A 26,789-nucleotide genomic window follows, 5' to 3' on the forward strand; every position below is an offset into this window, starting at 1 on the left:
AAGGTAAGAGTCTTATGAGGAAAGTGTACCTCTGAGCTACACACCCCGGCCCTAAGTTGTCTTTTTAGTTTCTTTTGAAAGAGTCATTTGAAATACGAAAGTTTTTGATGAAGCTCAACTTATTGATTTCTTCACCTTTGGTTGTTTGTGCTTTAGGTGTCACATCTAAGAAACTACGAGCTAATCTAAGATCATAAAATTGCACGTATTTCTTCTATAGTTTTACATTGTGGAGCCATACAGTTAGTCTTTGACTCACTTTGAGCTAGTTTACATATGTGATATAAAGCAAAGGATCCAGTTTCATTTTTGTGCCTGTGAATATGTAGTTGTCACAACATCACTTGTTGAAAGGATTAATGCTCCTCCCAGTAAATGACTTTAATACCCTTGATGAATACCAGTCAATCATGAATATAAGTTTGTTTCTGAACTCTCAGTTTTATTCTACTGATCTATATATCTATGGGAGTACTACAACTTCTTGATTCTTGTCCATATTTAGTAATGTGTCTTTGTTTGTTTGTTTGTTATTGTACCAGGGATTGAATTTAAGGCCTTGGATTGCTCAGTTTGTTTGCTCAGATGGTGTTCTACCATTTGAGTCATGCCTCTAGCCTGGCTTTTTTTGAGTCTACCATAATCTCAATATAACAGAGAAACCAGGCTGTGGTAGGTCTAGATGACAGCAGATGGTTATTTTTCCAAAAGGTGGAATCTGAGCTTGCTGGTGGCAATCACAACCCAGGGTGTCTCCTTTCTGATCTTACTCTCTGCTGCCTCCCATCACCCATCACACACCCATATGGAGTAGGATGAGCTTTCTAAGCCCAGCTGAAGGAGAGGCTCCATCTAATGAGAGACACTCCGAATCTCTGGGGAAGATCTAGCCTGGCTTTTGATGGCTGTTTTGGACATGGATTCTCATAGACTTTTTCCGTCCAAGTTGGCTTTAAACAAAAATACTGTGGATCTCTGTCTCCTGAGGAACTAGAATTATAGAGTGAGTCACTGGCTCCTGGCTGTGTAGCAAATTTTGAGACTGAGAAGTGTGACCCTTCTAACTTCACTGCCCTTTGTCAAGATTGTTTTGACTATTCTGAGTGACATGCATGTTTAAAGCAAATTTAAAGATCAGTTTATCTATTTCTGCAAAAGGCAGAAATAGATGGAGATTTTGACAGAGATTACATTAGATCCATAGACTAATTTAGAAAGTATCTCTATCTTAAAAATTTTAAGGCAGACACGTCACAAACAGATGTCTATTTTAGTTATTAATATCAGCCTATTTTAGTCATTAATATCTTTCAAACATGTGCTTGTAGTATGTGCTGCACTTTTTTCAATTTATTCCTAAATGGGTATAATTTTTATTGTAAATAAGTTTTTCTTCATTTTTGCTTTCAAAATAACAAAAACTGGTGTGTAGTAGAAACACAGCTGTTTGTTGTTGTTTTGGTGTTTTGGTTTTTTTTATTGGTACTGGGGCTTGAATTCAGGGCTTCTTGCTGTCCTTTGGCTTCTTTTGCTCAAGGTTGGCTTTTCTTCACTTGCACTACCCATTCCCTTCTGGCTTCTTACTGGCTAGAAATAAAAATTTCACAAGCTTTTCTGCCTGTGCTGCCTTTGACCTCAATCTTTAGATCTCAGCTTCTTGAAAGATCTAAGATTACAGGAGTGAGCTACCGGACCAAGGCCTAACACATTGAGTTTTGTATTAATTTCATTTCCTTTCCCCCTTATTGAACTTGTTTAATAGCTCCATTTTTGTTTTGGTCAGTTGTGGGGCTTGAACTCAGCCTGGGCACTGTCCCTGAGCTCTTCAGCTTAAGGCTAGTACTCTACCACTTTGAGCCACAGTGCTACTTCTAGTTTTCTGGGGATTAATTGGAGATAAGAATTCCATAGAACTCAGGGCTGGCTTTGAACTGCAATCCTCAGAGCTCAACCTCCTGATTAGATACAGTTATAGATATGAGTCACCAGAGCCCTGTGTCCAATATTTTTTGAAGAACTCTATAGGTTTATCTCTATATAAAACTGCACCATCTAAAGTAGTTTTACTTCTTCCTTTCTAACCTGGATGTGTTTCATTTTATTTTCTTGCCTAACTGATCAGGCAAGGACCTGTGGTACAATGTTGTAGAAGTACAATTCAGGATAGAAGTACAATACCGGGCAGAAGTATAATCTGACTTTTATTTTTTCGGCTCAACTATTGACTAAAAAGGATCAAATACTTCTGACAAACTGAATTTTAGCATCTAGCTAGAAAACCTCTCCTGTTTTGCAGCAGGTCCAGTATATTACGTACATTGTTTTTGTTAATCCCTTGGGTCAAAACTATTGGTCAAAACAGAAAGTAAATGACAGGAAGGCAGGCCACACCCAGTAAGTGATTATTTTGTAAGGCAGAATAAATTTAGGTGTGCATAAAAAGCATTCTTTGGATAAGAATTATTCAAAAATGAAAAGTAACACTTGTTAACCAAGACTATAATGTATGTAGTGCCTCCTCTGAATGGCTGCATGTATATGATATCTTTAAGATGGGTATAAGAATGAACTATTTGGGGACCAAGATGTGAGAAAGCGTATCAATGTATGTGAAGTAATGCACCTTCCATCTGGCGAATGTAATGTAACCCTTCTATTAATTACAATAAAAATATATGAAAAAAAGAATGAACTATTATACAGCACGTGGACATGAACTATATTTTTGGAACTATTTCATAGGCTAACAGTGGAGTAGCAATTCAGAACTATGCATATGTATTTACAACATTTATTTTCTGAAATCTGAAAGAACCTCTGGGTATGGTAGCATATGCCCTGTAATCCCAGCACTTGGGAAGCAGAGAGAGAAGGATCATGTGTTTGACAGCCTAGGTCACACAGTCTGAGCTACACAGTAAGACTCTGTCTCAAAACAAATAAAAGAAGGCCGGGAGTTTGGCCTAGTGGTAGAGTGCTTGTCTAGCATGCACGAAGACCCGGGTTCAATTCCTTGGTACCACATATACATAGAAAAAGCCAGAAATGGTGCTGAGGCTCAAGTGGTAGAGCTCTAGCCTTGAGAAAGTCCAAGGACAGTGCTCAGGCCCTGAGTCCAAGCCCCAACTGGCAAAAAAAACAAAAACAAAAACAAAACAAAACCCACAACAAATGAAACAGAAAGAGCAGTATATCATGCCTGTAATCCCAGCTATGTGGAAGATATAGATAGGAGGACTGTAGTCCAAGAGCAATCCAGGCCATAAAAGATAAAAAGACAAACCACATAAACAAATAACCAACCAAACAAAAAAAAAAACCTAGAGTCAGTCTATACAGTAACCAAAACAACAATATAAAAGGGTGTGCCTGAAATGAAGCAAGGTCCTGAACTGAAATCCCAGAACTGTCAACATTAAAATAAAACAAAAATTCACAAGAATCTTAGAGTAATGAGGGGCCTGAAGTTTGGCCTAGTGGTAGAGTGCTTGCCTAGCATGCACGAAGACCCAGGTTCCTTGGTACCACATACATAGAAAAAAAGCCAGAAGTGGTGCTGAGGCTCAAATGGTAGAGCTCTAGCCTTGGGAAAGTCCAAGGACAGTGCTCAGGCCCTGAGCTCAAGCCCAGGACTGGCCAAAAAAAAAAAAAAAAGAGAATCTTAGAGTAATGAACTCGAGGTATGAAATAAAATTTTGCAGTTTTCTAAACTTGGTTTTCCTCTTCCATACTTCTATTTGAGGTAGGGACAAAGTCCATGGATGACTAAGCAACCACGATGCACTGCCTGACTTCCTGTGTTTCCCTGTACTTAAGGAAACCCTACTAAATATTACCACAAAAAAGTGGATTACCATGTACTGTAAGTATGTATGAGCCCATGGAGAACATGATGAGTAACCAGGGAAGGGTCTACAAAAATGAAGAATAAAAGCTATTTGAGTTCAACTATGCAGGACATGTCTGTCATCGATGCTGGTTAACGGAACTGTGGCTGGAGAGCGTCCCTCCCACAGGAAACAGAAACTGAAGAGACAGTTCAAGGGGTTGGCGCTGGCCTTTGAAACAGGAAAGGGCAGTCTGTTTCTGGCTAGCTGAGAACTCAAACATATTTTAGCCAGTGCTGGCACGAGTATGGCATCTCATCATCTCTAAAAGGTGAAGCATTCTTCACATCTAGCTTGCTAGCCTATATGGTTCCAGTTAAGAACACTGTACTGGGAGACTAGGGTGGAGGGCCTGGGGAATGTGGAGGCCTTGAGAGCCACAGACCAGCACTGGTAGTCAGAAGCTCAGGTAAGGACTGTCAAAGGCCAGAGAGGCAAGAACTATTTTCCTCTGAAGACTGTGGCACGATTGAGAACAGATGTCGAGGAGCTTCATGGGGCAGAGCTGGGGGGGGTACAGGGTGGGCTTCTGAGATATTGCACAGCACTAGGTTACGGGAAAGTAAGCGCCTCCCACTGTCTTAGAAGTGCTGCCAATGCAGTTCTTACCCCAAGCTATTAGTTTGGGTATCTTTGTTTAACTTTCAGATTTCCCCTCTTTAATCCTATCCTTTTCATTTTTAATCAGTCACTTTTGTACTTGAAAAATAATGCTCTCTCAGTGTCTTAGGGAAATTTACTTCTTGAACATTCCAGTTAGTTAATGTTTGCCAAGAAGAGAGGTAGGTATTTCCAGGCTTGGGCTGGGAATGAGTCTGGAACAGGAGGCCCTGTGTGGTCCCCTAAGACACGGTGTAGGTATGGAAAGAAGATACCAGCTCCAGAGACTTGGGGGCAAGAGGGAACAGGCACTGTTAGCAAAGCAGAGCAAGACAGGAAGCAGAGCTGGCTGTAGGACCTGCAGGCTGGCCACCATTTGTTTGACACATGTTCTCTAGATATCAGAGAACACAGATGACAGTAACTCATATATGAATATTTAGTTGAACTACAGGAATATTCTTTACCAATAATCACCTTAGACCTACCATATGGCAATTTCTTAGGACTTAAGATAATATATGTATCTGAAATGATTTGTATGTATTCATTGCATTTATTCCTCACACCCACTTATAAGGTAGAAACTGTACTATGTTATGCTGTACAGCATGAAGACTAAAGCTTGGTGTAGCTGAATAATTCTATAAAGGCTACAAAGGATCAAAACTTATATCCAAGCAAATTAGATTCTAAGCCCATTCTGAAAACCCCTGTGTTAGCACAGTGGGTTAAAACTAGAAGTCTCACGAGCTCTGAAGCAGACCTCAGGTCTCTATCCTCAGATAACATCTCTCTAAAAGAAGGCAATATCAACTAGACCTCAGCCACAGAAGAACAGCAGTTGAACCTTTCACACTCCTCAAAGTCATGGCAAACTTCATGAAGGCTGCAATTTCACCAGTTCCTCTACAGGGTCAATCTTTATGTGTAGTCACAGACAGAGCCTTCTTTGAAGCTGAGTTGATGTTTCATTCTCTTCTGAATAGTGCTAAATGAGCAACTTCCTCAGTCAAAGCCTTAGGCCAGTGAAGCTTTTCTGAACTCAGACCTCATTCCTGAGACAGCTACTGAATTCCACTAGGCCTCTGAGGTCTGTCTCTTTCTTTGATTTTATATTATCTCAAAGGCTGGAGTAATCTTCCCCCAAACTTCATTTTCATTATGTTCTTGGAACATGAAATAACCTCTCATTGCTGGGATGGTCCCAGGCAAACTCATCATTAGGGACACCTAAAGAACTCCACTGCTTAGTCCAACCTCACCTGTCCACTTTCACTTTTTCAGGTTTGTGAGAAGACTATCCTCACTGAAATATCCATTTGTACACTGATTTATGTCTATGCTCCTAGGACTGACTCCTTGAACTCCCTCCATCCAACCCTACATCAATCTCAATGCTATCACTTTGTGCCATCTCAGCTTATGCTATGTGCTTTCCATGGCTTCTTCTGATGAAGCCTTCTAATATTAAATTCTCAGGACTTAGAACTCTGAAGGATAAAGGCTAGACTCCATCTATTAGCTTATGATCAATACTTCTGCTCCCCAAATAATATACAGAAAGCTTCAGAGACAGCTTTACCTACAGCACTCTTTCCCCTCAAACATTTATGAAGTACCCTTTCATTGTCAAGCACTGTGGTACCAGATTCAAACCAGACATTATTATTACTAAGTATAAAATGATGACAGATCTAGAGAGAGAAATTGAGGCTTTTGTTTTTGTAGGTCAGAAATGATCAAATATTTGTTCATTTGATATGATATACCCTCAATAAAAAGGTGATTATCAAATGATGGAGATACACAACGGCTCTAGGAGGTTAGCAGGAAAGATACTAGTATTTCTTAAGGTAGAGCTCAACTTGTTTGAAAAGCAGTTGTATCTGTGCTGAGTAATAATGATGCAGTAAGGGCAGGATTTTTCAAAATAGAAATGACTTGGAAAAAAAAAAAGCTTGGATACGGAAAGACAGATGGATTGAGTTGTCTATTCCTTAATTTAGACATTGAAGCTTGAGACTCCAGAACTTCAGAAGGCTGCTGTATTTTGAGAATAGAGTCTTTCAAAGGGATAGTTAAGTTAAAACCAAGTTATCAGTTTTGACCCTAATCCAATATGACTAGTGTCCTCAGGAAAGATTTGGATATATAGACAGACATCAGGAATGCCCATAGAAGAAAAGCCACGAGGGGACACAGCCAAAAGGTGGGCCATTTTAGGTCCAGAAGAGGAGCTTCAGATGGAACCAAACCTGCCAACATCTTGGGCTGAGACTTCTAGCCTCTAGAAGTATGAAAAAATGCATTTCTCAGGTCTAGGCCATTGAATCTTTTGGTATCTCATTACGGAAGTCAAAGCTGACTAATACAGAAAAATGTGTGACCTATTTGAGTTGGCAGGGGGTACAGCAAAGAATAACAAGTGATGGTACAGGAAAGCAGAAGTGACATTGTATAGGGTTTGGCATGCATACAGAGGAGCTTGAAGCTTTTCTTGTACGTGAGGGGGGAGATTTGGGGTACTTTTTAAAGAAGACAGTAGCAGGATCATGAAGTGTTGTAAGGAGAGCTCTTCAGTGGCAATGAAAAAGGACATGCCTAGGAGTAAAAAAGGTTGGGGACAGAGCTCAGTGGTAGAGTACATGTTTGTCCCTCCAAAAATGACTAGAGGTAGAGAAACGATTGGAGTGATAAAAGCAAGGATCAAAAAAAATTCTAACAATAAATAAGGTTCTTCAGGGTAGAGAAGTATTGGAGATAAAATGAGCAGCTGTTAAGGATAGCTCCCAGAAAAAGAGCAAAGGGAAGGGAAGAGGAGGAGAGGAAAAGGAGTTGCTAGGCTTCTACTTCGGATGTATATTGGACCTGTGCCACTATAGATGAGTTCAACAGTACAGCTGAAGGTGGAGAGAGGAGATAACCAATGAGAGGCTCAAGGGAAGAGATGACAATGAAAAATATTCACCTGTAATTCACTTCTCATATCAGCAGAATGTCACTTAAATTGGTTGAAACATACATACTTTAAACTTAAAAAAATAAGATGCTATTTATCAACAAAATGTAGGTAATTAAGTTCAGGTGCAAATGGTGCATTAAAAATATTGATACGATTGACTTCGATCAGTATAGTTTAAAAAGGCCACCAGGGTACAGGAGGCTCACATCTGTGGCTCATGTCTGCAATCCTAACTGCTCAGGAGGCTGAGACCTGAGAATGCAGCTCCAAGCCAGCTTGGGCAGGAAACTCCAGCCCAGGTGGGAAAGTCTATGAGATTTTCATCTTCAATTAACTACCAAAAAGCCAGAACTAGAAGTGTGGCTCAAGTGGCAGAGCACTAGCCTTGAGCAAAAAGCTAAAGGAGAGCTCCCAGACCCTGATTTCAAGTCCTAAGAGTGTGTCTCTCTCTCTCTCTCTCTCTCTCTCTCTCTCTCTCTCTCTCTCTCTCTCTCTCTCTCTCTCTCACACACACACACACACAATTGCCTGCCCTAAAGGACAGCTTACCAGGCCCTTAGTTCAAGTCCTAACAGACACAGACACACAGACACAGTCACAGGCACACACACAGACACACACAGACACACACAGACACACACACAGACACAGACACACACACACACACACACACACACACACACACACACACACATTGTCTGCCCTTCATGGTAAGCACAAAACCCTATCCAGTATAACCTCATAAAGGAGATGTGATCCTGTGATAAAATTAAGGTTTCTGGACTGCTCTTCTAGGCTGATTTTCTATTGTTATCTCTGCAGGAGCCTCCAAAGGAGCTACTATTCTTCCCAACAAAGCAGAACAGCTCCCAGTCCCTTGCCCAAAATAATGGGAGCTTCATTTATTCTTTATCTTTATATTCACCCTCCTTCCTTCTCACAGCAGAGAGTTAAATTCTACCATCCATGTTAAACATATTTATCCTAGTTCTACCTTTGGAACAGGCAGACTGGTGGACATTTGAGTATCTGAGAGATCAGCATAACTGTGAATGTAGAAGCATTTGCAGAACCTAATGGAGAACATGGCTACTGGCCACTTTTCCTGGTAGGCAGGATGCAAGAAAGAGAGAAATGGAAAGACCTGGAGTCAACACTGGAGGCAAGAGAGGCTAAAATTGAGCAGGTAGGAGAGATGGGATCTCCTGGGCCCCTTATGGAGCTTAGGCCTGAGGATACAGGGGCAGCAGAGGACAACAGTAACTCTACACTGGACAGCATTCAGGGCTTCCAGACACCTTTTCCATCAGGAGGTTGGCTTGTGTCACGGGAAATGGGTGTGTCCATAATACATGGATGGGAAGAGCATGATGAGCTTTTAAGATTAGAAATATAAAATTTGAGAAAAACTTCCGAGGTGAAAACTTCCAGTAGAAGAGAAGGATTACACATAAAAAAAACTTTTAATGAACCAAGTCATACTTTTTTAAATTATGCACTGAGTTCAGGCATCATGCAAATTCACAGAACATTTGTGGCATGCACTTTCCTTAAGTTATGGATAGAGTTACATACTTGGGGTTTTCCCTCTGTTCTTAGGGGATATTTTTGCAACCACAAGGTGAGACATTCATGAGGAAGGTAGGAAAAGATGTCCACATTTATCTAGCATTGTATCAACTATGGAGACAGCAGCTAAAAGAAAGAGCTACATCAGACTTGTGCCTGTCAACGCCTCCTTAACATGATATATTCTAACATTTTCTCAGTGTGAGCTTGACTTTAACAATGAATCCAGAAAAAAGAGGAAACGATAATAAATCACAAACAATAAAAACCAACAGAGATTTCTTCTGACCCTGCCACTGTAGCTCTTCCATCCTGTGGGGCCTGTCAGCAAAAATGCTAACTGAAAGCACTTAGAGACATTGCCAGAATTCAGCTCTACCCTAGAGATTAGTGGCATGGGGGTGGGGCTAGTGAGCTCACAGAAGCTTTCACCATCCCAACATCTTCTTTGGCAAGAGCCACAATGCTGCACTGATCAAAAGTGGAGTCTCCAGGCAGAGGTCAGCACAGACAACAGGAAAGATTTGAGCAATGGAGACTAAGCAGGAAAGAACAAGATCAGATTTCTTACTACTCGGAGCTATTGGGATTTCCTATGGGAAAGACATCTTTAATAATTAATAAATGCATAAAAGCATGGGCATCATCATTAAGACCTGTAACGTTTTACAACTCTGAGCAAATCACTTCTGAAGCCTATGGCCACTTTACAGACATCCCAGCTAGAGAGGCTGAAAAGATGAGGAAGAGCAAGAAATGTTTATGGAATCAAATGAAAGTCATAGCTAAGTTAACCTAAGATGCATTTTGTACAAATCAAACAACAAAGTCAATCTGAGACACATTTGATGGGATACATGATTCAATCCTGGCACAAATAGAACACAACATTATCAAGTACTGAAATTGGTAAGTTAAGTCAAAGTTGCAGCCTTTGTTACCTCACCTTATTAAGACTCTAATTCAAATATTAATGTTGTGTTTGCTTTTTGTCCTAGTATCTTTTGAAATAAAACATATACTTTCATGTGTTAGAAGATAAAAAAAATTAGTCCAACCCCCATCTGTGATCTATAAATCTTTCCAAAGTTCAAGGATATCTGGAGTGGGCCAGGAGTTTAGCCTAATGGTAGAGTGCTTGCCTAGCATGCATGAAGACCCCGGTTCGATTCCTCAGTATCACATACATAGAAAAAGCTGGAAATGGTGCTGTGGCTCAAGTGGTAGAGTCCTAGTCTTGAGTAAGCCAAAGGACAGTGTTCAGGCTCTGAGATCATGCCCTAGGACTGGCCAAAAAAAAAAAATAGATAAGATATATCTGGAGTATTGCTGGGTATGGTGGCTCACATCTGTACTCCTAGCTACTCAGGAGGCTGAGATCTGAGGATCGTGGTTCAAAACCAGCCCAGGCACTAAAGAACATGAGACTCTTATCTCCAATTAACCACTAGAAAACTGGAAGTGGGGCTGTGGCTAAAGGGACAGAGTGGTAGCCTTGAGCTGAACAACGCTCAGGCCGAGGGGTAGGGCAGTAGCTTAGAGCTGAAGAGCTCAGGGACAGCACCCACACCCAGTGCAAGCCCCATGACTGATTAAAAAAAATCTGGAGTATTGCAATTTAAAGTATAAATTAAAGTATACTAAATTCCTTGAAGATAAGGATGTGGTGTAGGGAAGAGAATAATTTGAATCCTTGAGGTTAATGCCGGCTCTGTTCTTTATCAGCTTTATGATTCAGAACATATCTTTCAGTCTTTCTGTATCTCAAGACATTTAAGTGATGATATTGAACTGCCAGCAAGAGACATGGTGAAGGACCAGTCAGTGCAGTAGCAGGAAATCAGGATACCGTATCACACAGAAGCTGAGAGAAGAAAGAATTTTTGAAGGAGGGATTGTCCAACCATCTTGAAAACGGTAAAAAAAAAAAAGTCATTATGGTTAGACATGAATTGTCTACCATTGAGGCCTGGTCCCCAGCTGGTAGTGCTGGGAAGTGGTATAGGATTTAGGAAGTGGGACCCAGTAGTGGGAAGGAGGTCGTTGTTATATCTTCTTGGCTGGAATTTGTCCTTGCTGCTGCCTATCTCTCTTTGCTTCCTATCTGCCAGGAAGCGAGCTGCTTTATTTTGTCATGCTTTGGTCATCCTGGTAGCTTTACCTCTGGTCCAAAGCAACAGAGTTGGACAATCATAGCCTGAGACATCTGAACCCATAAGCTAAAACAATTCTTCCTTTATGTTGTTTGCATCAGATGTTTTGTCAAGACAAGAAACTAAGACACACAAAGACCCAAGTTCCCATTTGTGTCTGCCACCAACAGAACAATGTATCAACGTATATATAAAGACTTTTAAATTATTCTTGGTCCATCCAGATGTATCTTTAAAAAAAGAAAAAAGATATCTCTGATTACTGTATTGTTTTAAAGAACTTTTCTCAAGTTTCATTTGCATATTAAAATAAAATCTGAAAACCAATTTTTACAACTCTGGTTCTGTTTTTGTTTTGTTTTCCTCTCTCAATAATTTCTAGGTTCTCTGTGCCCATTTAAGGGAGAATTCTAGAGGGCAGGAGCTAACCAAATGTGAACTGTATAATCTCAGGCAGATTCAAAAACATTTCCTTCTCATTGTAAGCACATCTGATAAGAATATTTTCCATGCTGATGTGCAATAGGTTTTTCAAATGCAATTGTTTATGCCTAAATTTAGGCAAACACAATTTCTGAATATTAAGACAAAGAAAACTATGGTAAGCCCCCTTAGTACAAAGGTCTAAAAATATTCTATCCTTTTCCCAACTGCATTTAGAAAGGAAAAGAAATTGAAGTTAGATTGATCACAGCTCTATGAAACCAGAAACAAGGTTCTCCTCAGATGTAAACAGACTTTTCAGAGGGGGCATTCTAACTTACTTAAAGAATTGGAGCTGTCTCACATCAGCTACTAATAATTAACAATACTGCTAACCACTACCAAAACAGAAATATGAGGGACTTAGATATGGAAAATGAAGTCGACCATTTAGTTTAATAAATTATGTCTGGACGGTGAGGAACATACCAGTTCATATGGCTCACATTTGAGCATGTATCTGGACCCCCCCCCTTTGCCCACAATACCCCCCACCACATACACCTTAATATAAACCCCCTTAACTTTCACCTGGGATCTCCCCAACAATGCTTCCAAGTCAGCACTGCCAGTTCACACTCTTTACGTCTACTTCCTGATCTGTCTCTCTTCTCCACTATTCAGAAACAAATGCAAGAATATCAAGTTCACCACCATCTTTCATACGATCCCACCTGAAGGTTACTTCTCTCTGTTTCACACAACTTTTCAGCAACATCCAATACCATTCCTACCACCTTGCCTCATTTTTCTCTGTGACTTCATTTAGTTTGGTTTTCTACATACAGAGATTACTATACACACACTGATTTTCTTCCTTCCAACTTTTCCCTTGCTTGTTCCTCTTAATAGTGATTTCAGAATTTTAAGTTTTGTAGAGACTGAATGGTCCTCTCTCCAATGACCTCCTACTTTTCACACACATTAAATTCTCAATTTTGAAAAGTTATTTGACATCTTACACTTGGCAAAGGATTTGCCTCTCCTCTCTTGGCCCAATCTTTTTATGTCTCTAACGATGGAATATAAACAATTGTTGCCTGCTTTATTCCCCCAGGTCAAGCAAGACACCAGGTACACATGAACAGCTTGACCACATGTCTGTCCACAGGCATGTTATTCCAATCTAGGCCTGGCTGAGAGTCCTGTCACCCCAGGCGGAAATTCCATTCTGGACCTAATGGAAGTACCCACCTTTAGCCCCCCAGTAATTACAGACTGACTTTTACTTCTTTGTTTCCTTGTGAAGACCCATGTAAACCCAGCCTCCCAATCCAGTCCCTGGCACAACCTCCAAACTTGTGGGAAGGTCTGTGCTCCTCCCTGGCAATAAACACTACTAATCTATTGACAATGGAATCTGCTCTAATCTTTTTCTATTCTCCTCCATTTTCCTAACACTTACTACATGCAAAATTGAAACCTTTGGTGTTTCTTTATTCCTCTGTTTTCAGTCTTTGTCATCTCAATAAAAGGTACCACCATAATTAGTTGCTAGTGGTTCACACCTATAATCCTAGCTACTTAAGAGATTAAGACCTGAAGACTGCAGTTCAAATCCAGCATATGCAGGCATATCCATGAGACTTGTCTTCAGTCACTAGAGGGCTAGAGATGGAGGTATGGCTCAAATGGTTAAGAGCCAATCTTGAATGAAAAAGCACCCTGATCCTGAGTTCAAGCCCCAGTGTACACCACACACACACACACACACACACACACACACACACACACACACACACAAATCTAGAAGCCATTCTAGATGCTCTCAGTGTTTTCTTTTCTACTTCTAATTCAACTAAAACATATGCACAATAGATCTGCTTCTTGCTTCTTTGTCACTGCCCCAAGGCACAGACCACTGCACTCTGACCCTGCTTTCTAGCTGTTGCTTACAGCCTGTTCCATCCAGCAACACAACAGCAGTGTCACATACGCACACGACAGGTTATGTTCATTCCATACTGAAGACTCCACAATGGCTTCCATAGAACTGAGAGAATTAAGAATTGAGAGAATAAAGGCTCCTGCTTCCCTTTCTTGTCCTGTCATTCTTTCTGCTCCAAAGCATTTCAAAGCTCTTTCCTATCTCCAGGCTTTTGTGTTCCTTGCTCTTCCAGGCTGAGCCTATGCTTAGCTCATTCTTGAAACCTTACAATTAGTTCCAGAAATCACCAATCAAGCCAGGCATGGTGGCACACACCGGTAATCTCATCTTCACAGGAGGCAGAAGAAGAAATCTTAATTTGAGGCCAGCCTAGGCAAAGTTAGGAACATACTATCCCCCCCAAAAAATCAATAAGCAAAAGGATTGGGTATGTGGCTCAAGTGGTAAAGCGCTGGCCTAGCATGCATGAGGCCCTGAGTTCAACCCCTACCACTGCATGCTCGTCATCTGAGATGAGTTGGTGCCTGCAACAATATTTCCACTAAGTGAAAGCTTTAAGGAAGGCAGGAACCTTGTCCATATTGGCTGTGTGTGTGGATGTGTGTGGGGGTGGGGGGTGAGGGGGGGAAGCGTTCTGGCTGGTTAGGTGAATGCTAGCTGCAGGGACAAATGCAGGCACATGGCTCTGGGGTGGATCACAGGTCCCCTGGCTCTAGCCTACTGCACTTAGCATGGCTCCAGCTGCCTCTCCTAAACAATGGATGAGTCAGCTTGGGAGGCCATGGTTAGCGTGCAAGCCTGGGGAACTTCTGTGGGAAGTGTGCAGCACTCCACAAAAGCACCAGCCAGCATTGCTCCCTGGGGTGCAGCCAGCTGGGTGAGTTTCTGCTAGGCTGGAGGGGTGGAGGTGCTTATTTAAAAACAAGCTAAAATTGCAGAACTGTTCAAAGTAGTCCTGTGCCAAAGATGGGGAGGGAGGGATGTAAACTGGCCTTAGTGGAGAGTGGTCAAAAGTGGGGCAAAGAGAAGGGGACAATTCCTGGATGGCATGCTCTTGGCAACCTTCTGACTAAGGATTCCAAATACTTGACTCTACTCGAGAGGGGCTGGAGAGAAGCTTCTGTTGCCATAGCAACCTCTGTGCGCCTGGGGTCTAGGCACAAGGCTTCAAATAAACAACTAGAGTAGAGTAGTGAAGGAAATTTTCACAGGAGCAGACTGGGAGGATATGACAAGAAGCAATTCAGCAAGTGCCTCAAGCCACACTCTAAACACCAAACTCAGGAGCTGGGAGTGGAATCTTCCCTCTGCAATGGGGAAGGCTGAGGCAGCTTCCCCTTGGGCCACATCTGAAACAACGGGCCTCATTGACAGGCACATCTGTTACTACTAAACACTTAGCCATCAATATTTTCCTACAGAATTATTCCCCCCCTTTGGCTTTAAGGGGTTACTGTCTGCCAGGCTGCCAAGCCCCAACCTTCTCTGCATCAGCAGTGGCCACATAAAGTGACTATTAGAACTTCAAACGAGGAATTTAGTCCCGGAAATGGCCTCATGCTAGGCTCTTTTCTTTTTTTTTCTCCCTCAATAGAGACACCAGGAAAATGTCAGAAGGCAAACGGAAAACCCACACCCTGAAAGACTTAAAACCTAACAGTCACATCCCTGGAAGGATGAGTAACTCCAGCCTGATTTGATTTAAAAAGGAAACAGCAGATTTAATCAGACAGCCTGGATAGATCTCAAAGGAAAGAAGGGGAGGCAGAGGCACAGAAGGTAACAGAAGCACAAGGAGGCCTTACCTTAACACTTGCATGTCCTCAGTGGAGTTGTGCAACTCATCCTGGAGGCGATGCCAGCGCAAGCAAGCCCTCAGCTCTTGATACTCACGAGCCTCAGGGTGGGATAGCTGGTTGGGTCACAGACAAATAAACACTGTACAAAACAGAGTCTTTGTGTTGTTCAGACCTACCACAAGGAATGACTTATTTTGTTTCAGTGGGGACAACTGGACCTGGTCCCTTGTATAAGACTGTCCCCCTGCTTTTTCCTTACCCCCTGTCAGAAAAGCAAAGGCCATGGGAATCTCATAGCTACTCAAGAGAAGTCCAGTGATCATCCTAGCTCTCTCTTGTGCTGGTAGCTGGAGCCAAACCTGCCTGTTTGGGAGGGTTCCTTGGTCAGGGAACCTTCTCCTTGAACATCCACCTGGCCTGGAAAGAAGGGGACCCTCCCTAGGGGCCATTTCCACTTTGGTTCCATCCAGCTCTCTTTTCCTGCTTTGTGTTTCTGCCCAGGGAGGAGAAGGCCCCTCTATTTACCTCCTATTTTTACTACCCTTCAATTTTGTTAAGGACTGTTTACAGTGGAGCCTGCTAATGTAACCCAGATGGTTCTGTTTGCATATAACAGGGGGAGGTGTATACTGCCTGGACTCAATTTAGGGCCAGGAAAGGCCATCAGAGTACCCTACTGAGTCAAAACTGACTGCTGTCACATGGATGTGCTTGGAAGGCCACATGGTTATAATCTCTGCAAGGGAGGGCTGTAGGACACCCACTGTGGAGAGAAGATGTGTAGGGTCTACAGGCATTTCTGAACATCACAGGCTCCTAATAACTTATACAGTAGGTATTTACTGAATATCTGTGAGGCCCTGGGGACATTATGGACAAGACCTTCATTATGAGGAGTTGAGGCTGAGGAGAACAGATAAGGACATGAATATCACTCAGGTGAAAGTAGAGTTAAGGAAGGGTCTTCTTTCTATCCAGCATATGTCAGAGGCTTTCCTGTGGAAACAGTGTCATCAGGAAAGACATATCAGCTCCGGATCAGGGATTACAGGAAATAAGAAATCATTCACAAGGCTCTGGGGCCTTGGAGAATGAGAGAGATGTGGTGATTCTGAGAGCAGACTGTTAAGGCTGGGAGGTGCTGAGAGGTTGACAGAGGTCAGATGATCAGCAGATTTTGTGCTGTCTGTTGTTACAGACCCAAATATCCCCTACCTCCCAGACAAGCTGGAAATCTAATGCCAATATGACTGAGATTGGGGACAGAAACTTTTAAGAAGATAGAGAAGATTACAAGGAGAGACTGAGAGGGAGGTCACAATCCTAAAGGATTTTGATCTTATTAAAAAAGGAGAGCTGGGTGTTGGAAGTTTATGTCTGTAATTCTAGCTACTCAGAAGGCTGAGGTTTGAAGATCACAGTTCAAAGCCAGCCTTGGCAGGAATGTCTGTGATAATCTTATCTCCAATTAAAAGGCAGGATGTAGAACAATGGCTCAAGTGGAAGAACGCTAGCTTAGAGCACAAAAACTCAGGGTCAGCACCAAGACCCTGAGTTCAAACCCCAAGACTAGTAGGAGGGGGCAGAGGGAGGGAGAGAAAATAGCAAAATAGGAAACCTTGCTCCTCAAGCAAAGAGGCCATGTGAGCACAAAGCAAGAAGGCGACCAGTGCCAAGCCAGGAAAACAGGACAGAATAATTGCCAAACCCGTTACAATTTGATCTTAGGCTTCCAGCCGGCCTATACAACTGTGATAATATATATGTCTGTTAATGAAGCCACACCTGTGGTATCTGATTAAGGGAAGTCCAAGCAGATCAAAGTACCTGTGAAGAAGTGGCGACTTTATCCAGGTCAATAGCAAATTATATAGTTCAACCTTCCAACTCAACTGACTTATCCCTGTGGAATGCCCTTGGGAATGGAATGCAGTTTCCAGTTCCTTTAAGTGATTTCACACTCCCTTTCTTTCCAGGCCTTGTGATGCTCAGGGCTGCCATGGCCAGTCCCCAAGATTGCAAAGTGACTAGTCACTGGAATCAGTGCATCGTCACACCCTCTTCCTTTGTGGAGCCATTACAGATCTGGTGGCAGCACTGCCCAGGCCCACAGAGTGCTCCTCCTTTCCTGCCCAGAAGGATGATGTGGGTATCCAACAGCTACTGGCACTAGCTAAGTTTCTCCCTTAAAGGATGGGGTCAGAATTTTAAGGAAATGAAAAGCCTTGGAAAAAATCATATTAAGTGAAGTAAGCCAGACCCAAAGGAACATAGGTTCCATGGTTTCCCTCATTTGGAATAATTAGTACACATCTAGGACTCTCCTCGCAGGGGATCACGATACCTCAAAAGCTATGTACATATGGTCATATAGGATGAGACTAAATGAAAGGAATTCTAGGATATAGAAATAAGAGGCTTATCTTTGTGAATTTTGTATGTACATTTATTTGTTTATTTGAAATAGGGAAGGGGAAAAAAGACGATGACTGGAAGGGGAAGAGAGAGGGGGAGGAAAGGGGGAAAAACACGAGAAGAGATCAATGTGGGAAAAGTAATGCACCCGCTTCCTGATGAATGTAACTGTAACCCTCTATACATTACCCTGACAATGAGGAAAAAAAAGGCAAATTCTGTTATTTCCATTTGAGATCAATCTACCTACTTTTGTAAAGGCAGCACCGAAATTTTATTTAAAATAAAGTGAACTAGGATCTCTCTCTCAAAAAAAAAAAAGGATGGGCCAGAGTAGTGGATATGTTGGATTTTAGAAGGGCCACTTTCTTATGAGATATGTTTGTGTTTTCACTTGCAGAGTGATGTGCTGGGCTGAAGCCCACCTGTGTTAAGGAGAAAGCAGGATGAAGAGAGCCCAGTTCTTTCCTTTCTTTTTTTTGTTAGTCCTGGGCTTGAGCTCAGGGTCTAAGCACTGTCGTTGGACTTTCTCAAGGCTAGAGCTCTACCACTTGAGCCTCAGCACCACTTTTGGCTTTTTTTTTTTCTATGTATGTGGTACTGAGGAATTGAACCTGGGTCTTCATGCATGCTAGGCAAGCACTCTACCACTAGGCCAAACTCCCGGCCCCCAAGCCTATTTCTTTCTTTCCCTAGAGACTCTTTAGAGGTCACTTCCTCCCAAAGGCTTTCTGCATGCACTCTGTGAACTCACACATAGCTGGTGCTTACTTTCCTTTCCTAATGTCTTTTCTTCTTTCTGAGGACTTATCTTATCCTCAAGCTTTTTATCCCTATAGAGTGATAACAGAATTAGGCACACACACACACACACACACACACACACACACACACACACACACACACACACACACACAAAATACCATGGGATTTAAGCTCAGGGAGATTGTGTCCGTGTGTAGAGCACATGCAGCATCCAAGCAATTGGACTAAGCGGTAACTGTAGTAACTGTAGAAGAACATGAAGGGCAGGGGGTAAGGGAGGAATTCTCTTCTGAGGATGTAGGAGACAAAAAAATAGAGATCATCAGATGCCTGAAACAAGTTGGCAGATGCACAAGACATTGCCAATCTGACAGTCTCAGAACAGAAGCAGTCCCGGTGCTCACAGGAGCTGCACTAGCAACACATTTATATCAAAACCTTGCTAATTGCCTAGATGCAAGGTGGTGGGAAATAAAAAGAGGAAAAGAACAGGTATTTCTAGCATACTCTCCACGTGTCTGGAATGTGTTATGCTCATTCATACATTGCTCTATTCACCTCGTAATATTGTCATCATCATCTCCTCCTCCTCCTCCTCCTCCTCCTTCTCCTCCTCCTCTTTCTCCTCCTCTCTTTTTTCTCCTTCTTCACCAGCCTTGGGGCTTAAATTCAAGGACTGAGCACTGTCCCTGAGCTTTTTTGCTCAAGACTAACACTCTACAACTTGAGCTATAGCCACATTTCCAGCCTTTGGTGGTTAATTCTGAGATAAGAATGTCAGAAATTTTCCTGCCTGGGCTGGCTTGGAACCTCAATCTTCAGGCGTTAGCCTCCTGAGTAGGAAGGATTACAGGTTTGAACTACTTGTGCTGTACCTGAGTCTTTTATATCCATCCTACAACAGGGAAACGAAGACTTCAGGAGGCTGCATGCTCTACCTATGCTCATAAAACTTGTGAGCAGTAGAGCTAGGATTCAAAGTATGGTCCAACTGAGAACCTAACTTCTTTTCCTCTGACTACCAGGTGGCCTGTCTGGGTCCAGGACACAGCTATGTACTCTGCTAGCTCCAAAGGCATGATGTAAAGAGGACAGAAAGGCAAAACACATTTCTGCTTTGAAAGTAGGCACAGCCAAAGTTATGAAGATTAGAAAAGCATATGGTAGAAAAAAGAAGGAAAAAGGACCTCCTCCCCCCCATACCTCCCAAAGCAAGCAGAAAATGCTATGGGAGCTCAAGATGAAAAGACAGCAGGTTGGTAACATGGCATGGAGTACTCAGTCTAGGTTAGCCAGAGAAGTCTCAAGCTAGCAAGCAGAATATAATAAGAAGTACAACAGGCAGACCCATCTTAACAATATGGGTACATATAAACAGGAATTTATGTCAAGTAGCCCAGTGTGGGAGGGACAGAGGTGATATAGAAATAAAAATGACTAAAATATTAGGAACTAGAAAAGAAGCAAGGAATGATTATATCTAAGGCCAGTTCTTCAGAGGTGGGAACGTGGATGTGTGCTGACAAGTCCTGGCTTCAGGGTATGTTTAGCATACATTGTATACATTTTTAGTGCTAGGGATTGAATCTACCGTCTTCTGTATACTACACGCATACTCTAGTGCTAAGATACATCCTTATTCACTGATTTGTGTACAATTTTTTAAATTAGCAAACTTTTACTAGAATGGTGAAATCCTAGAAACAAACAAAACAAAACAAAATAAAAAACCCCAGAGGTCCAAACTATATGGAGTCTTCCCTTAAACATAACATCAGTTGATTAGAGCTCAGTAGCTATTACCAGTTTGCCATAGTTCCTAGCGTCCCCTAATCTATCACACAAACTACTTTATTCTTCTTCACTCGGTATTTTCCAGCAAATATGAGATTAAAACTATAGATATACAGGTTAGTCTGATTATTTAAAACACCCATAGTTAATTTCACTAGCATGTTTGCTTCATCTTTTGCTCAGTGTGTCCCCACTGGAGGCTTTTCTGACCCCCTTCCAAAAGAGCATCCCTACCCCCGGGGGTGGGAGAAAAACTGAGGGAGAGAGCTAAGGAAGGAGTGACATTGTCCAAAAAAAACCATAGTCATTACTTGACTTATGAAATGGCAATTCCTTTGTATATCCCTTTTATAAAAACAATAAAATATTTAATAAAAACAGAGCACCTCCCCTCTGTTAGATTCATCTCTCCTCACAGTATTGCACCCACTTATTTATCCTTTCTCCAATCTCAAGATTGTGAACATGCAGCAGAGAGGGGTTCCCTTTACTCACCCACTCAGTGGATATCTGTAGAATGAATAAATGAATCTAAGTAGAATCTGATTCTGGGTAGGGAAGTACTTCAAGTGTCACTGTAAACCTACCTGCAGTGCTTTCACCCAGAATACATCTTCTAAGTGAGTGGCAAACCCTTCACTGAGCCACTCCTCTGTCCAGTCTCGGGCCCCAATGACTAGGCCAAACCAGGCGTGAGCAATTTCATGGCAGAGACGGGTCCCACAGAGATGGCTCATGCCCGTCAAGGTACTCTGGGAGAGGAAGACGATGTGTGGGCTGTGGATAATGGGAGAGAAAACACATGGAGTCCTGTTAGAGCTTGTCCTCGAGGCTATCCATGGCAGCTTTCTTAGCCTACAGAATCTGTTATTATCCTGTGCATGCTAGATCATGACTGATAGAATTGCTCCTGAGATGCTTTTAGGCCTAAATAAAGTGGCGGTTTACGTTTCTGGCAGCGATTCAGCTTGCTGTTTCTGCCAGCAATTGTCTCCATCATCAAGTGGCTATTACCTGTAATAAGTAACCTGCTCCACAGTTTTATGCTGAAAAAAAAAATTACAAGGCAATGGAAGCATTTACACTGAGATCTGGGCTGGAAAAGAAGAGAAGGTGTGAGAATGGGAAGCCCATGCTGTCAAGAGAGTGATCAAAGAAGCCTGTTCAGCCAAAAACCCCAGCAGCTTACAGACAAGTGAGAAGTCATGCAGAAGGGCAGGAAAAGCCAAGAAGAATGGAACCAAAAAGTTCCCATTTCATACCAGCGCTGGCCATGAGGTTCATAATCTAACAAGTTCCGCAAGTGGGGGACCCACAGAAGAGCTGAGTCTCTGGAAAGCAAAGATTTTCACTGGAATCTGTAGGTGTTCACAGATTCACATGACAACAAAATTATGAGTGGGGGAGGAAAAGAGAAGGTAGGGAGTTAACACACCCAGGTGTGCAAACAGCCCCAGGGCTGGCACCAGCTGGGGAGATTTATCTAATCTCATTTTCCATACCTAGTTCTAAAACCCCAAATACCATGATTAAAATTGCAGAGAGGAATGGGAGGAAGGTGGAGGGAGGTCCTGAAAAAAAAAAAAAAAAAGAAAAGAAGAGGCAAATAGAATACCTCCTATGTTTCCACTTTCTGCATTTATCTCAGACTTGTTTATAGTGTTCCTAATGAAGAATTTGATCTGGAAAGGAAAAAATTTCTCCTCTATCAGTTGAAGAAAACCAATTGTGAAACCTTCCAGGCTAAGAAACTGTGCACACCAGTTCTTCTTTCAAAAGCCATTTGTTTGCCATCATGTCAGCTTTATACAAGCCAAGACTGCTTGCAGATTTTTTTGTCCGCCCCCACAGCCACCATTAGAGAAAACCCCACCTATATGTTCCTTGCAAAACATCAGCCATTCAGCTCAGAGAGCTCAACCGCAATTTCGGCAGTTCAGGTTTGCCAAAATAGACAGTGTTCATGTGAAATAATAACAGGGCAGGCACGCAAATGAAAAGGCCTCTGCCAGGCTCTCCAGACTCCACCAGAAACTCCAGAAATTCAAAGTAGAGTTGAGGAAATGAGGACAAAGGGATATAATGCCACAGGCACCAACAAATCACTAACTCCAAAAAAAGCGGGGGGGCGGGGAGGGAAGAAGAGAGGGAGATGTCACGTGGTTACTGTATCTGACTTTGTTACCTGGTATATTGTTTATTTGAAATAGGGACAAAACCATGAGGAGTATTAATGTTTGAGAAGTAATGCGCCCATTACCTGAAGAATGAAACTGTAACCCCTCTATACATTACCTCCATGATATATAATAAAGAGAGAGGGGGAGAGGAAGAGGAAAAAGAAAGAGAAAATACAGAAAGGAAGTGAAGAGAGGGAAGAATTGGGAAGAGAGAGAGGACAGGAGGGGAAGAAAGAAAAGGGGGGAAGGGAGGGAGGGAGGGAAGCAAGTGGAATGGGAGCCGTCCTCCCCTTACTGAGAAAGTGGCCTGTAGAGAAGGCAAACTGTGCAACCTGGCATTTTTAAGTAAATGAGCACTGGTTCTGGCATGTACAGAGCTACAAGAAAAGCCACAGAAATGTACCAAGTAAATAACATTCCAGACTGTACTGCTGGCAGCAGTTCACCCTTTTGGCTAAAACAAAACAGAAGTAACTTTAGGTCTTATAAACAGGCTCACAGAGGAGCCTTCCTATGAAGAGTCTATTGACCAGAGAGTAACAGCCATGCATATGTTACAAAGACTGGATGGCCTGACCCTTGCTCAGGCCACTTAAATTCCATAAGAAATTAACTAAAAGCCCAGCAAGACTGTTGAGGAAGAAAAAATTTCCAGTGCTGAGTACCCTGCTGCTGCTTTGTCCCCAAATGGAAGCCTAGCCAAGGTCTATTTATGCAAATACAAAAGTCTGTAGAGAGCCTGAAGGAATGCACAGAAGCAGCCAGCCTGCTGTGGGGGGGGGGGGTCTTCTTCCTGTGCTTTTTTTTTTTCTCCCCTTTGCACAGTCCTCCTTATCTGAGACAGACTTCCTTCCCCACCCTTCCTCACTTTGGAGGCACCTCCCTGGGCTTAGAGGTTTCGGGGATGGCCAGGAAGGAAGACACCACCATTTTCTCACTTTTTATCCTCTTTTCCAAGCCAAATGTATCTCTTACTTTTCTTAGAGGAAGCTTAAACATCCTCCAATCAGATGGGAAGGAAGGGCGTTTAAATTCCATATAAAGGATCCCATTATTGGTGGAAAGCCAGGCCTCTCCCTTAAAAGCCATTTCCCAGCTGGGATACTAGCCTCCCTGCTTCTCCTCTAAGTTGGCTTTTTACCTGTTGTGTCCCTCTGAAGGAAAAGGTTTCTTAAAATTAAATTAGAAACAGGAGGAAGGTTTTGATAACCTTTCTCATGGGTGTTAACCAAATTCTGGCATGAAAGGATCAATAGTAAGACTCCTTTTATGAAGCTGCTTCTCTCTTTTTTGACCCTAAACGTTGGAATTTCTTGAGATAAGTAGTCTTTTTGAACTCTATCTTTTTGACTATTTTTCTTCAACTGTGAGTGAAGAAAAGTATGATAATGCTCTCGAATTCACTTCAAGGAGAGACATTAAATATTCCTTTACTAGAAGATGATATATGGTTATATACTTTTCACAAGAGAATGAACATTTGAGAATTTTCTATTCCTACCCTAACCTTGACATATGAGGCTCACAGGAGCCCTCCCCCGCCACCCCATTCCTGAATTCTCAGAATCTTATTCAAGTTTCCATCAGCCAGCTGGTGATCAGTCTTCACTCTGACAGGCCCATTGGAAGATGGGGTTTCTTTCTTAACCCCTGAAATGCTCTGTCAAGTCCTCAACAAATGCCAAATCATTGATTCACCATCATTGTAGAAGATGGAAGACAAACAGCTCAATAACATCTCCATCTTATGAAAGATTCCTTTTTTTGTCTTGTCTTCTTTCTTTTCTCTCTCTCTCTTTCTTTTTTTTTGGCCAGTTCTGGGGCTCAACTCAGAGCCTGAGCACTGTCCTTAAGTTTTCTCAAGGCTAGCGCTCTACCACCAGATCCACTTCCAGCCTTTTCTGTTTATATGGTACTAAGGAATTGAACCCAGGGGTTCATGCATGCTAGGCAAGCAATCTACCACTAGGCCACACTCCCAGCCTCTACAAAAAAGATTTCTTTCCCTTTAAAACCTTCTGGTTTGAGTGTGTGTGTAGGAAGTGACATTTCAAATCCTAGAAAGCAAAGCTCAGCTGGGCATTGGTGGTCGTGTTTGTGATTCTAGCTTCTCTGGAGGCTGAGATCTGAGGATCATGGTTCTAAGCCCGGAAGGAAGGGACTTTTTATCTCCACTTAACAACCAAAAAGTAAGAAGTAGAGTTAGGGCTCAATTGCACAAAAGAGTTCAGGGACAATGGCTAGGCCCTAAGTTCAACCCCCCTCCCCCACCCCAGCACAAGCCCTAGGGCCATCATTCTTCACCCGCATTGTCTACCCTTTACTCCCAGTGGAGGAGGAGTTGGAGGTTGGGCACAGGAACAGCAAGCCACATGCATCTTTCCCAGGAGACCACCAGCATGATGAAGGCTCCCTTCCATAGAGGCTGAGCAAACCAGATGACTGTGCCTGGCCCTTGAGAATGAGAAAAAATCATGTCTGGCCAGAAAAGTATTTCTCAAGACTGTTCCTTACAGCTACCTACCCAGCCAGATTAGAATACTGTGTCCGTTAATTTAAAACATGCTTCAAGCAGAGGAGGAAGGAGTGCCTTCATTACTCCCAGAAGCTGCTCCCATCCTTCGGGAGGAATTCAATTTGGAGCGGAAATGGAGAATTTCATCAGATCTTAAGTAGGACCTGGTGTTTGATTTATTTCTGCTTTTTTTTTTTTTTTTCCCAGAGAGACCTGGCCAGCATCGCCCATCTTGCTGCTTAGGGAAGGAAGCAGCACTTGGCAGGGCTGGCTTGGAAGCTGCAGCTACAGGTCAGCAGGCATCAAGGCAGGGTTCACAGCAGATGCCATTATAGGGAGCTGGTCCCAGTTCCATTCATAGAGAGCAGATGTACACATATATACCAAGCTTCTTGTAAGTTTAATATTGTTAACAATTTCAACTACATATGGACCTTGCTATCATTCAATATAGGGAAAAACAGCTCTTTTCCTGCCAGAGTCCAACTGGATAGGCTGCAGCTCTTGGAACCACATGTAAGCAACTCTTACTTGTGCTATTTAATTATTTGCTGATACAATGTGGACACATGATACATACATTCAGAGTGGTCTGAAGCAATCTCCAAAGGGGAGCAAATCCTCTCCACCTTCCCTAGATTCATACCCTGTCTTCTCTTTCCTCGTTTATGTGTGAGGTGATATTTGCTGGTAAGCCAGCCTGTGCATCTTGCCTCTTCCTTGCTGAAATAAAATCCTCTAGTTTCTTTTCCTGCCTGTAGTCTAATAAGGGGGATGATGTATTTCAAAGGCACAGGTGGCCCAGATGACCTGACTGGACCCTACTGCCCTTAGGGTGAGATAGCTCAGAGGGGAAGAGATCTTCATAGCCCTCATCTGGCATCTTGCTAAGCCAGATGGATCACTCTTGAAATGGGAGACTCCTGAGATGAAAATCATTTGAGGTAAGGAAACTGTACTCGCTTAAAGTTCTAAAAAGTTAGAGGAACCTTGCTACATCCGAGCAGTGTTAAAGATTTGAGAGAAAAGGCTCAAACAAGTAAAGTTTTCTCTGAAAGATTCTGAAGTATAAATATTCACTACTTATTCATTAATCACGAATTCTGTCAAGCTGTCAAGATGACTATGACAGAGACTGCAGAAAACCTCAGGGCTATACTCCTTGAATTTTTTCAAAAATATATCCTCCTTCTAAAGATTCATGTTGCTTTGGTGTTTACAACATTCTAGGCAAATATGTCATCTCATTTTCTCTATTCTACAACCACTGAGATAGATTTGTCATCCTACTTTACAGACAGTGAAAGTAAAGTACAGAGAGGCAAAGTTACTAACTCAAGAAAATCCAGACAACAAGTAAGTAGAATTACATTTTGAACCTATGTAGCCCTGACTCTGATATCTCCCTCTGACTGGCTCTGCTCCTTCACTCGGTTTAGACCTGTGTGACTTCTAGGCTCTTACTCCTCTGGTCCAGCTCAAGTCATCAGTGCAGAGATCACTGATATCCCAGGTTTTATATTTACTTAGCTAGCAAAGGGAAGCCACCAGCCACATATTGGGACCTCTGCTGTCAAAGGCAGCAAGAGCTGATTGAAGGGTGCCATGCCTTTTGATCCGTAATGTTTCTGCCTCTTTCTGGTAAGAATGTGGTAGAAAACATGAAAAAAAAAGAGGGCTAGATAAGGGGAGCAATAGTGCCCTACAGTTGATGCCCCCCAAAAGACTCAATGTGTCCCGATTCTTTAGACAAATAGGTATTAGGTTACTCCTTAG

At 42.4% G+C, this 26,789-nt stretch overlaps 1 protein-coding gene across 7 annotated transcripts in view; it reads right to left on the reverse strand.

Moving 5' to 3' along the window:
- Aopep (aminopeptidase O (putative)) overlaps positions 1 to 26,789 on the reverse strand; it is a 336,146-nt gene that overhangs the window by 143,919 nt on the left and 165,438 nt on the right. For 6 of the 7 annotated variants that reach the window (XM_090329500.1, XM_090329499.1, XM_090329498.1 and 3 more), the window contains 2 exons: positions 20,906 to 21,095; positions 15,351 to 15,457 (listed from right to left, as the gene is read on the reverse strand). The exons of the other annotated variant lie outside the window; for it this stretch is intronic. In XM_090329500.1, coding sequence (XP_090185626.1) covers positions 15,351 to 15,457; positions 20,906 to 21,095 — 297 coding nt within the window. The remainder of the gene's footprint in view (positions 1 to 15,350; positions 15,458 to 20,905; positions 21,096 to 26,789) is intronic. 7 annotated transcript variants of the gene reach the window in all.

The sequence above is a fragment of the Megascapheus bottae genome, chromosome 3, assembly GCF_031878675.1.
Source record: "Megascapheus bottae isolate mThoBot1 chromosome 3, mThoBot2.hap1, whole genome shotgun sequence".
Taxonomy (NCBI): Eukaryota; Metazoa; Chordata; class Mammalia; order Rodentia; family Geomyidae; genus Megascapheus; species Megascapheus bottae.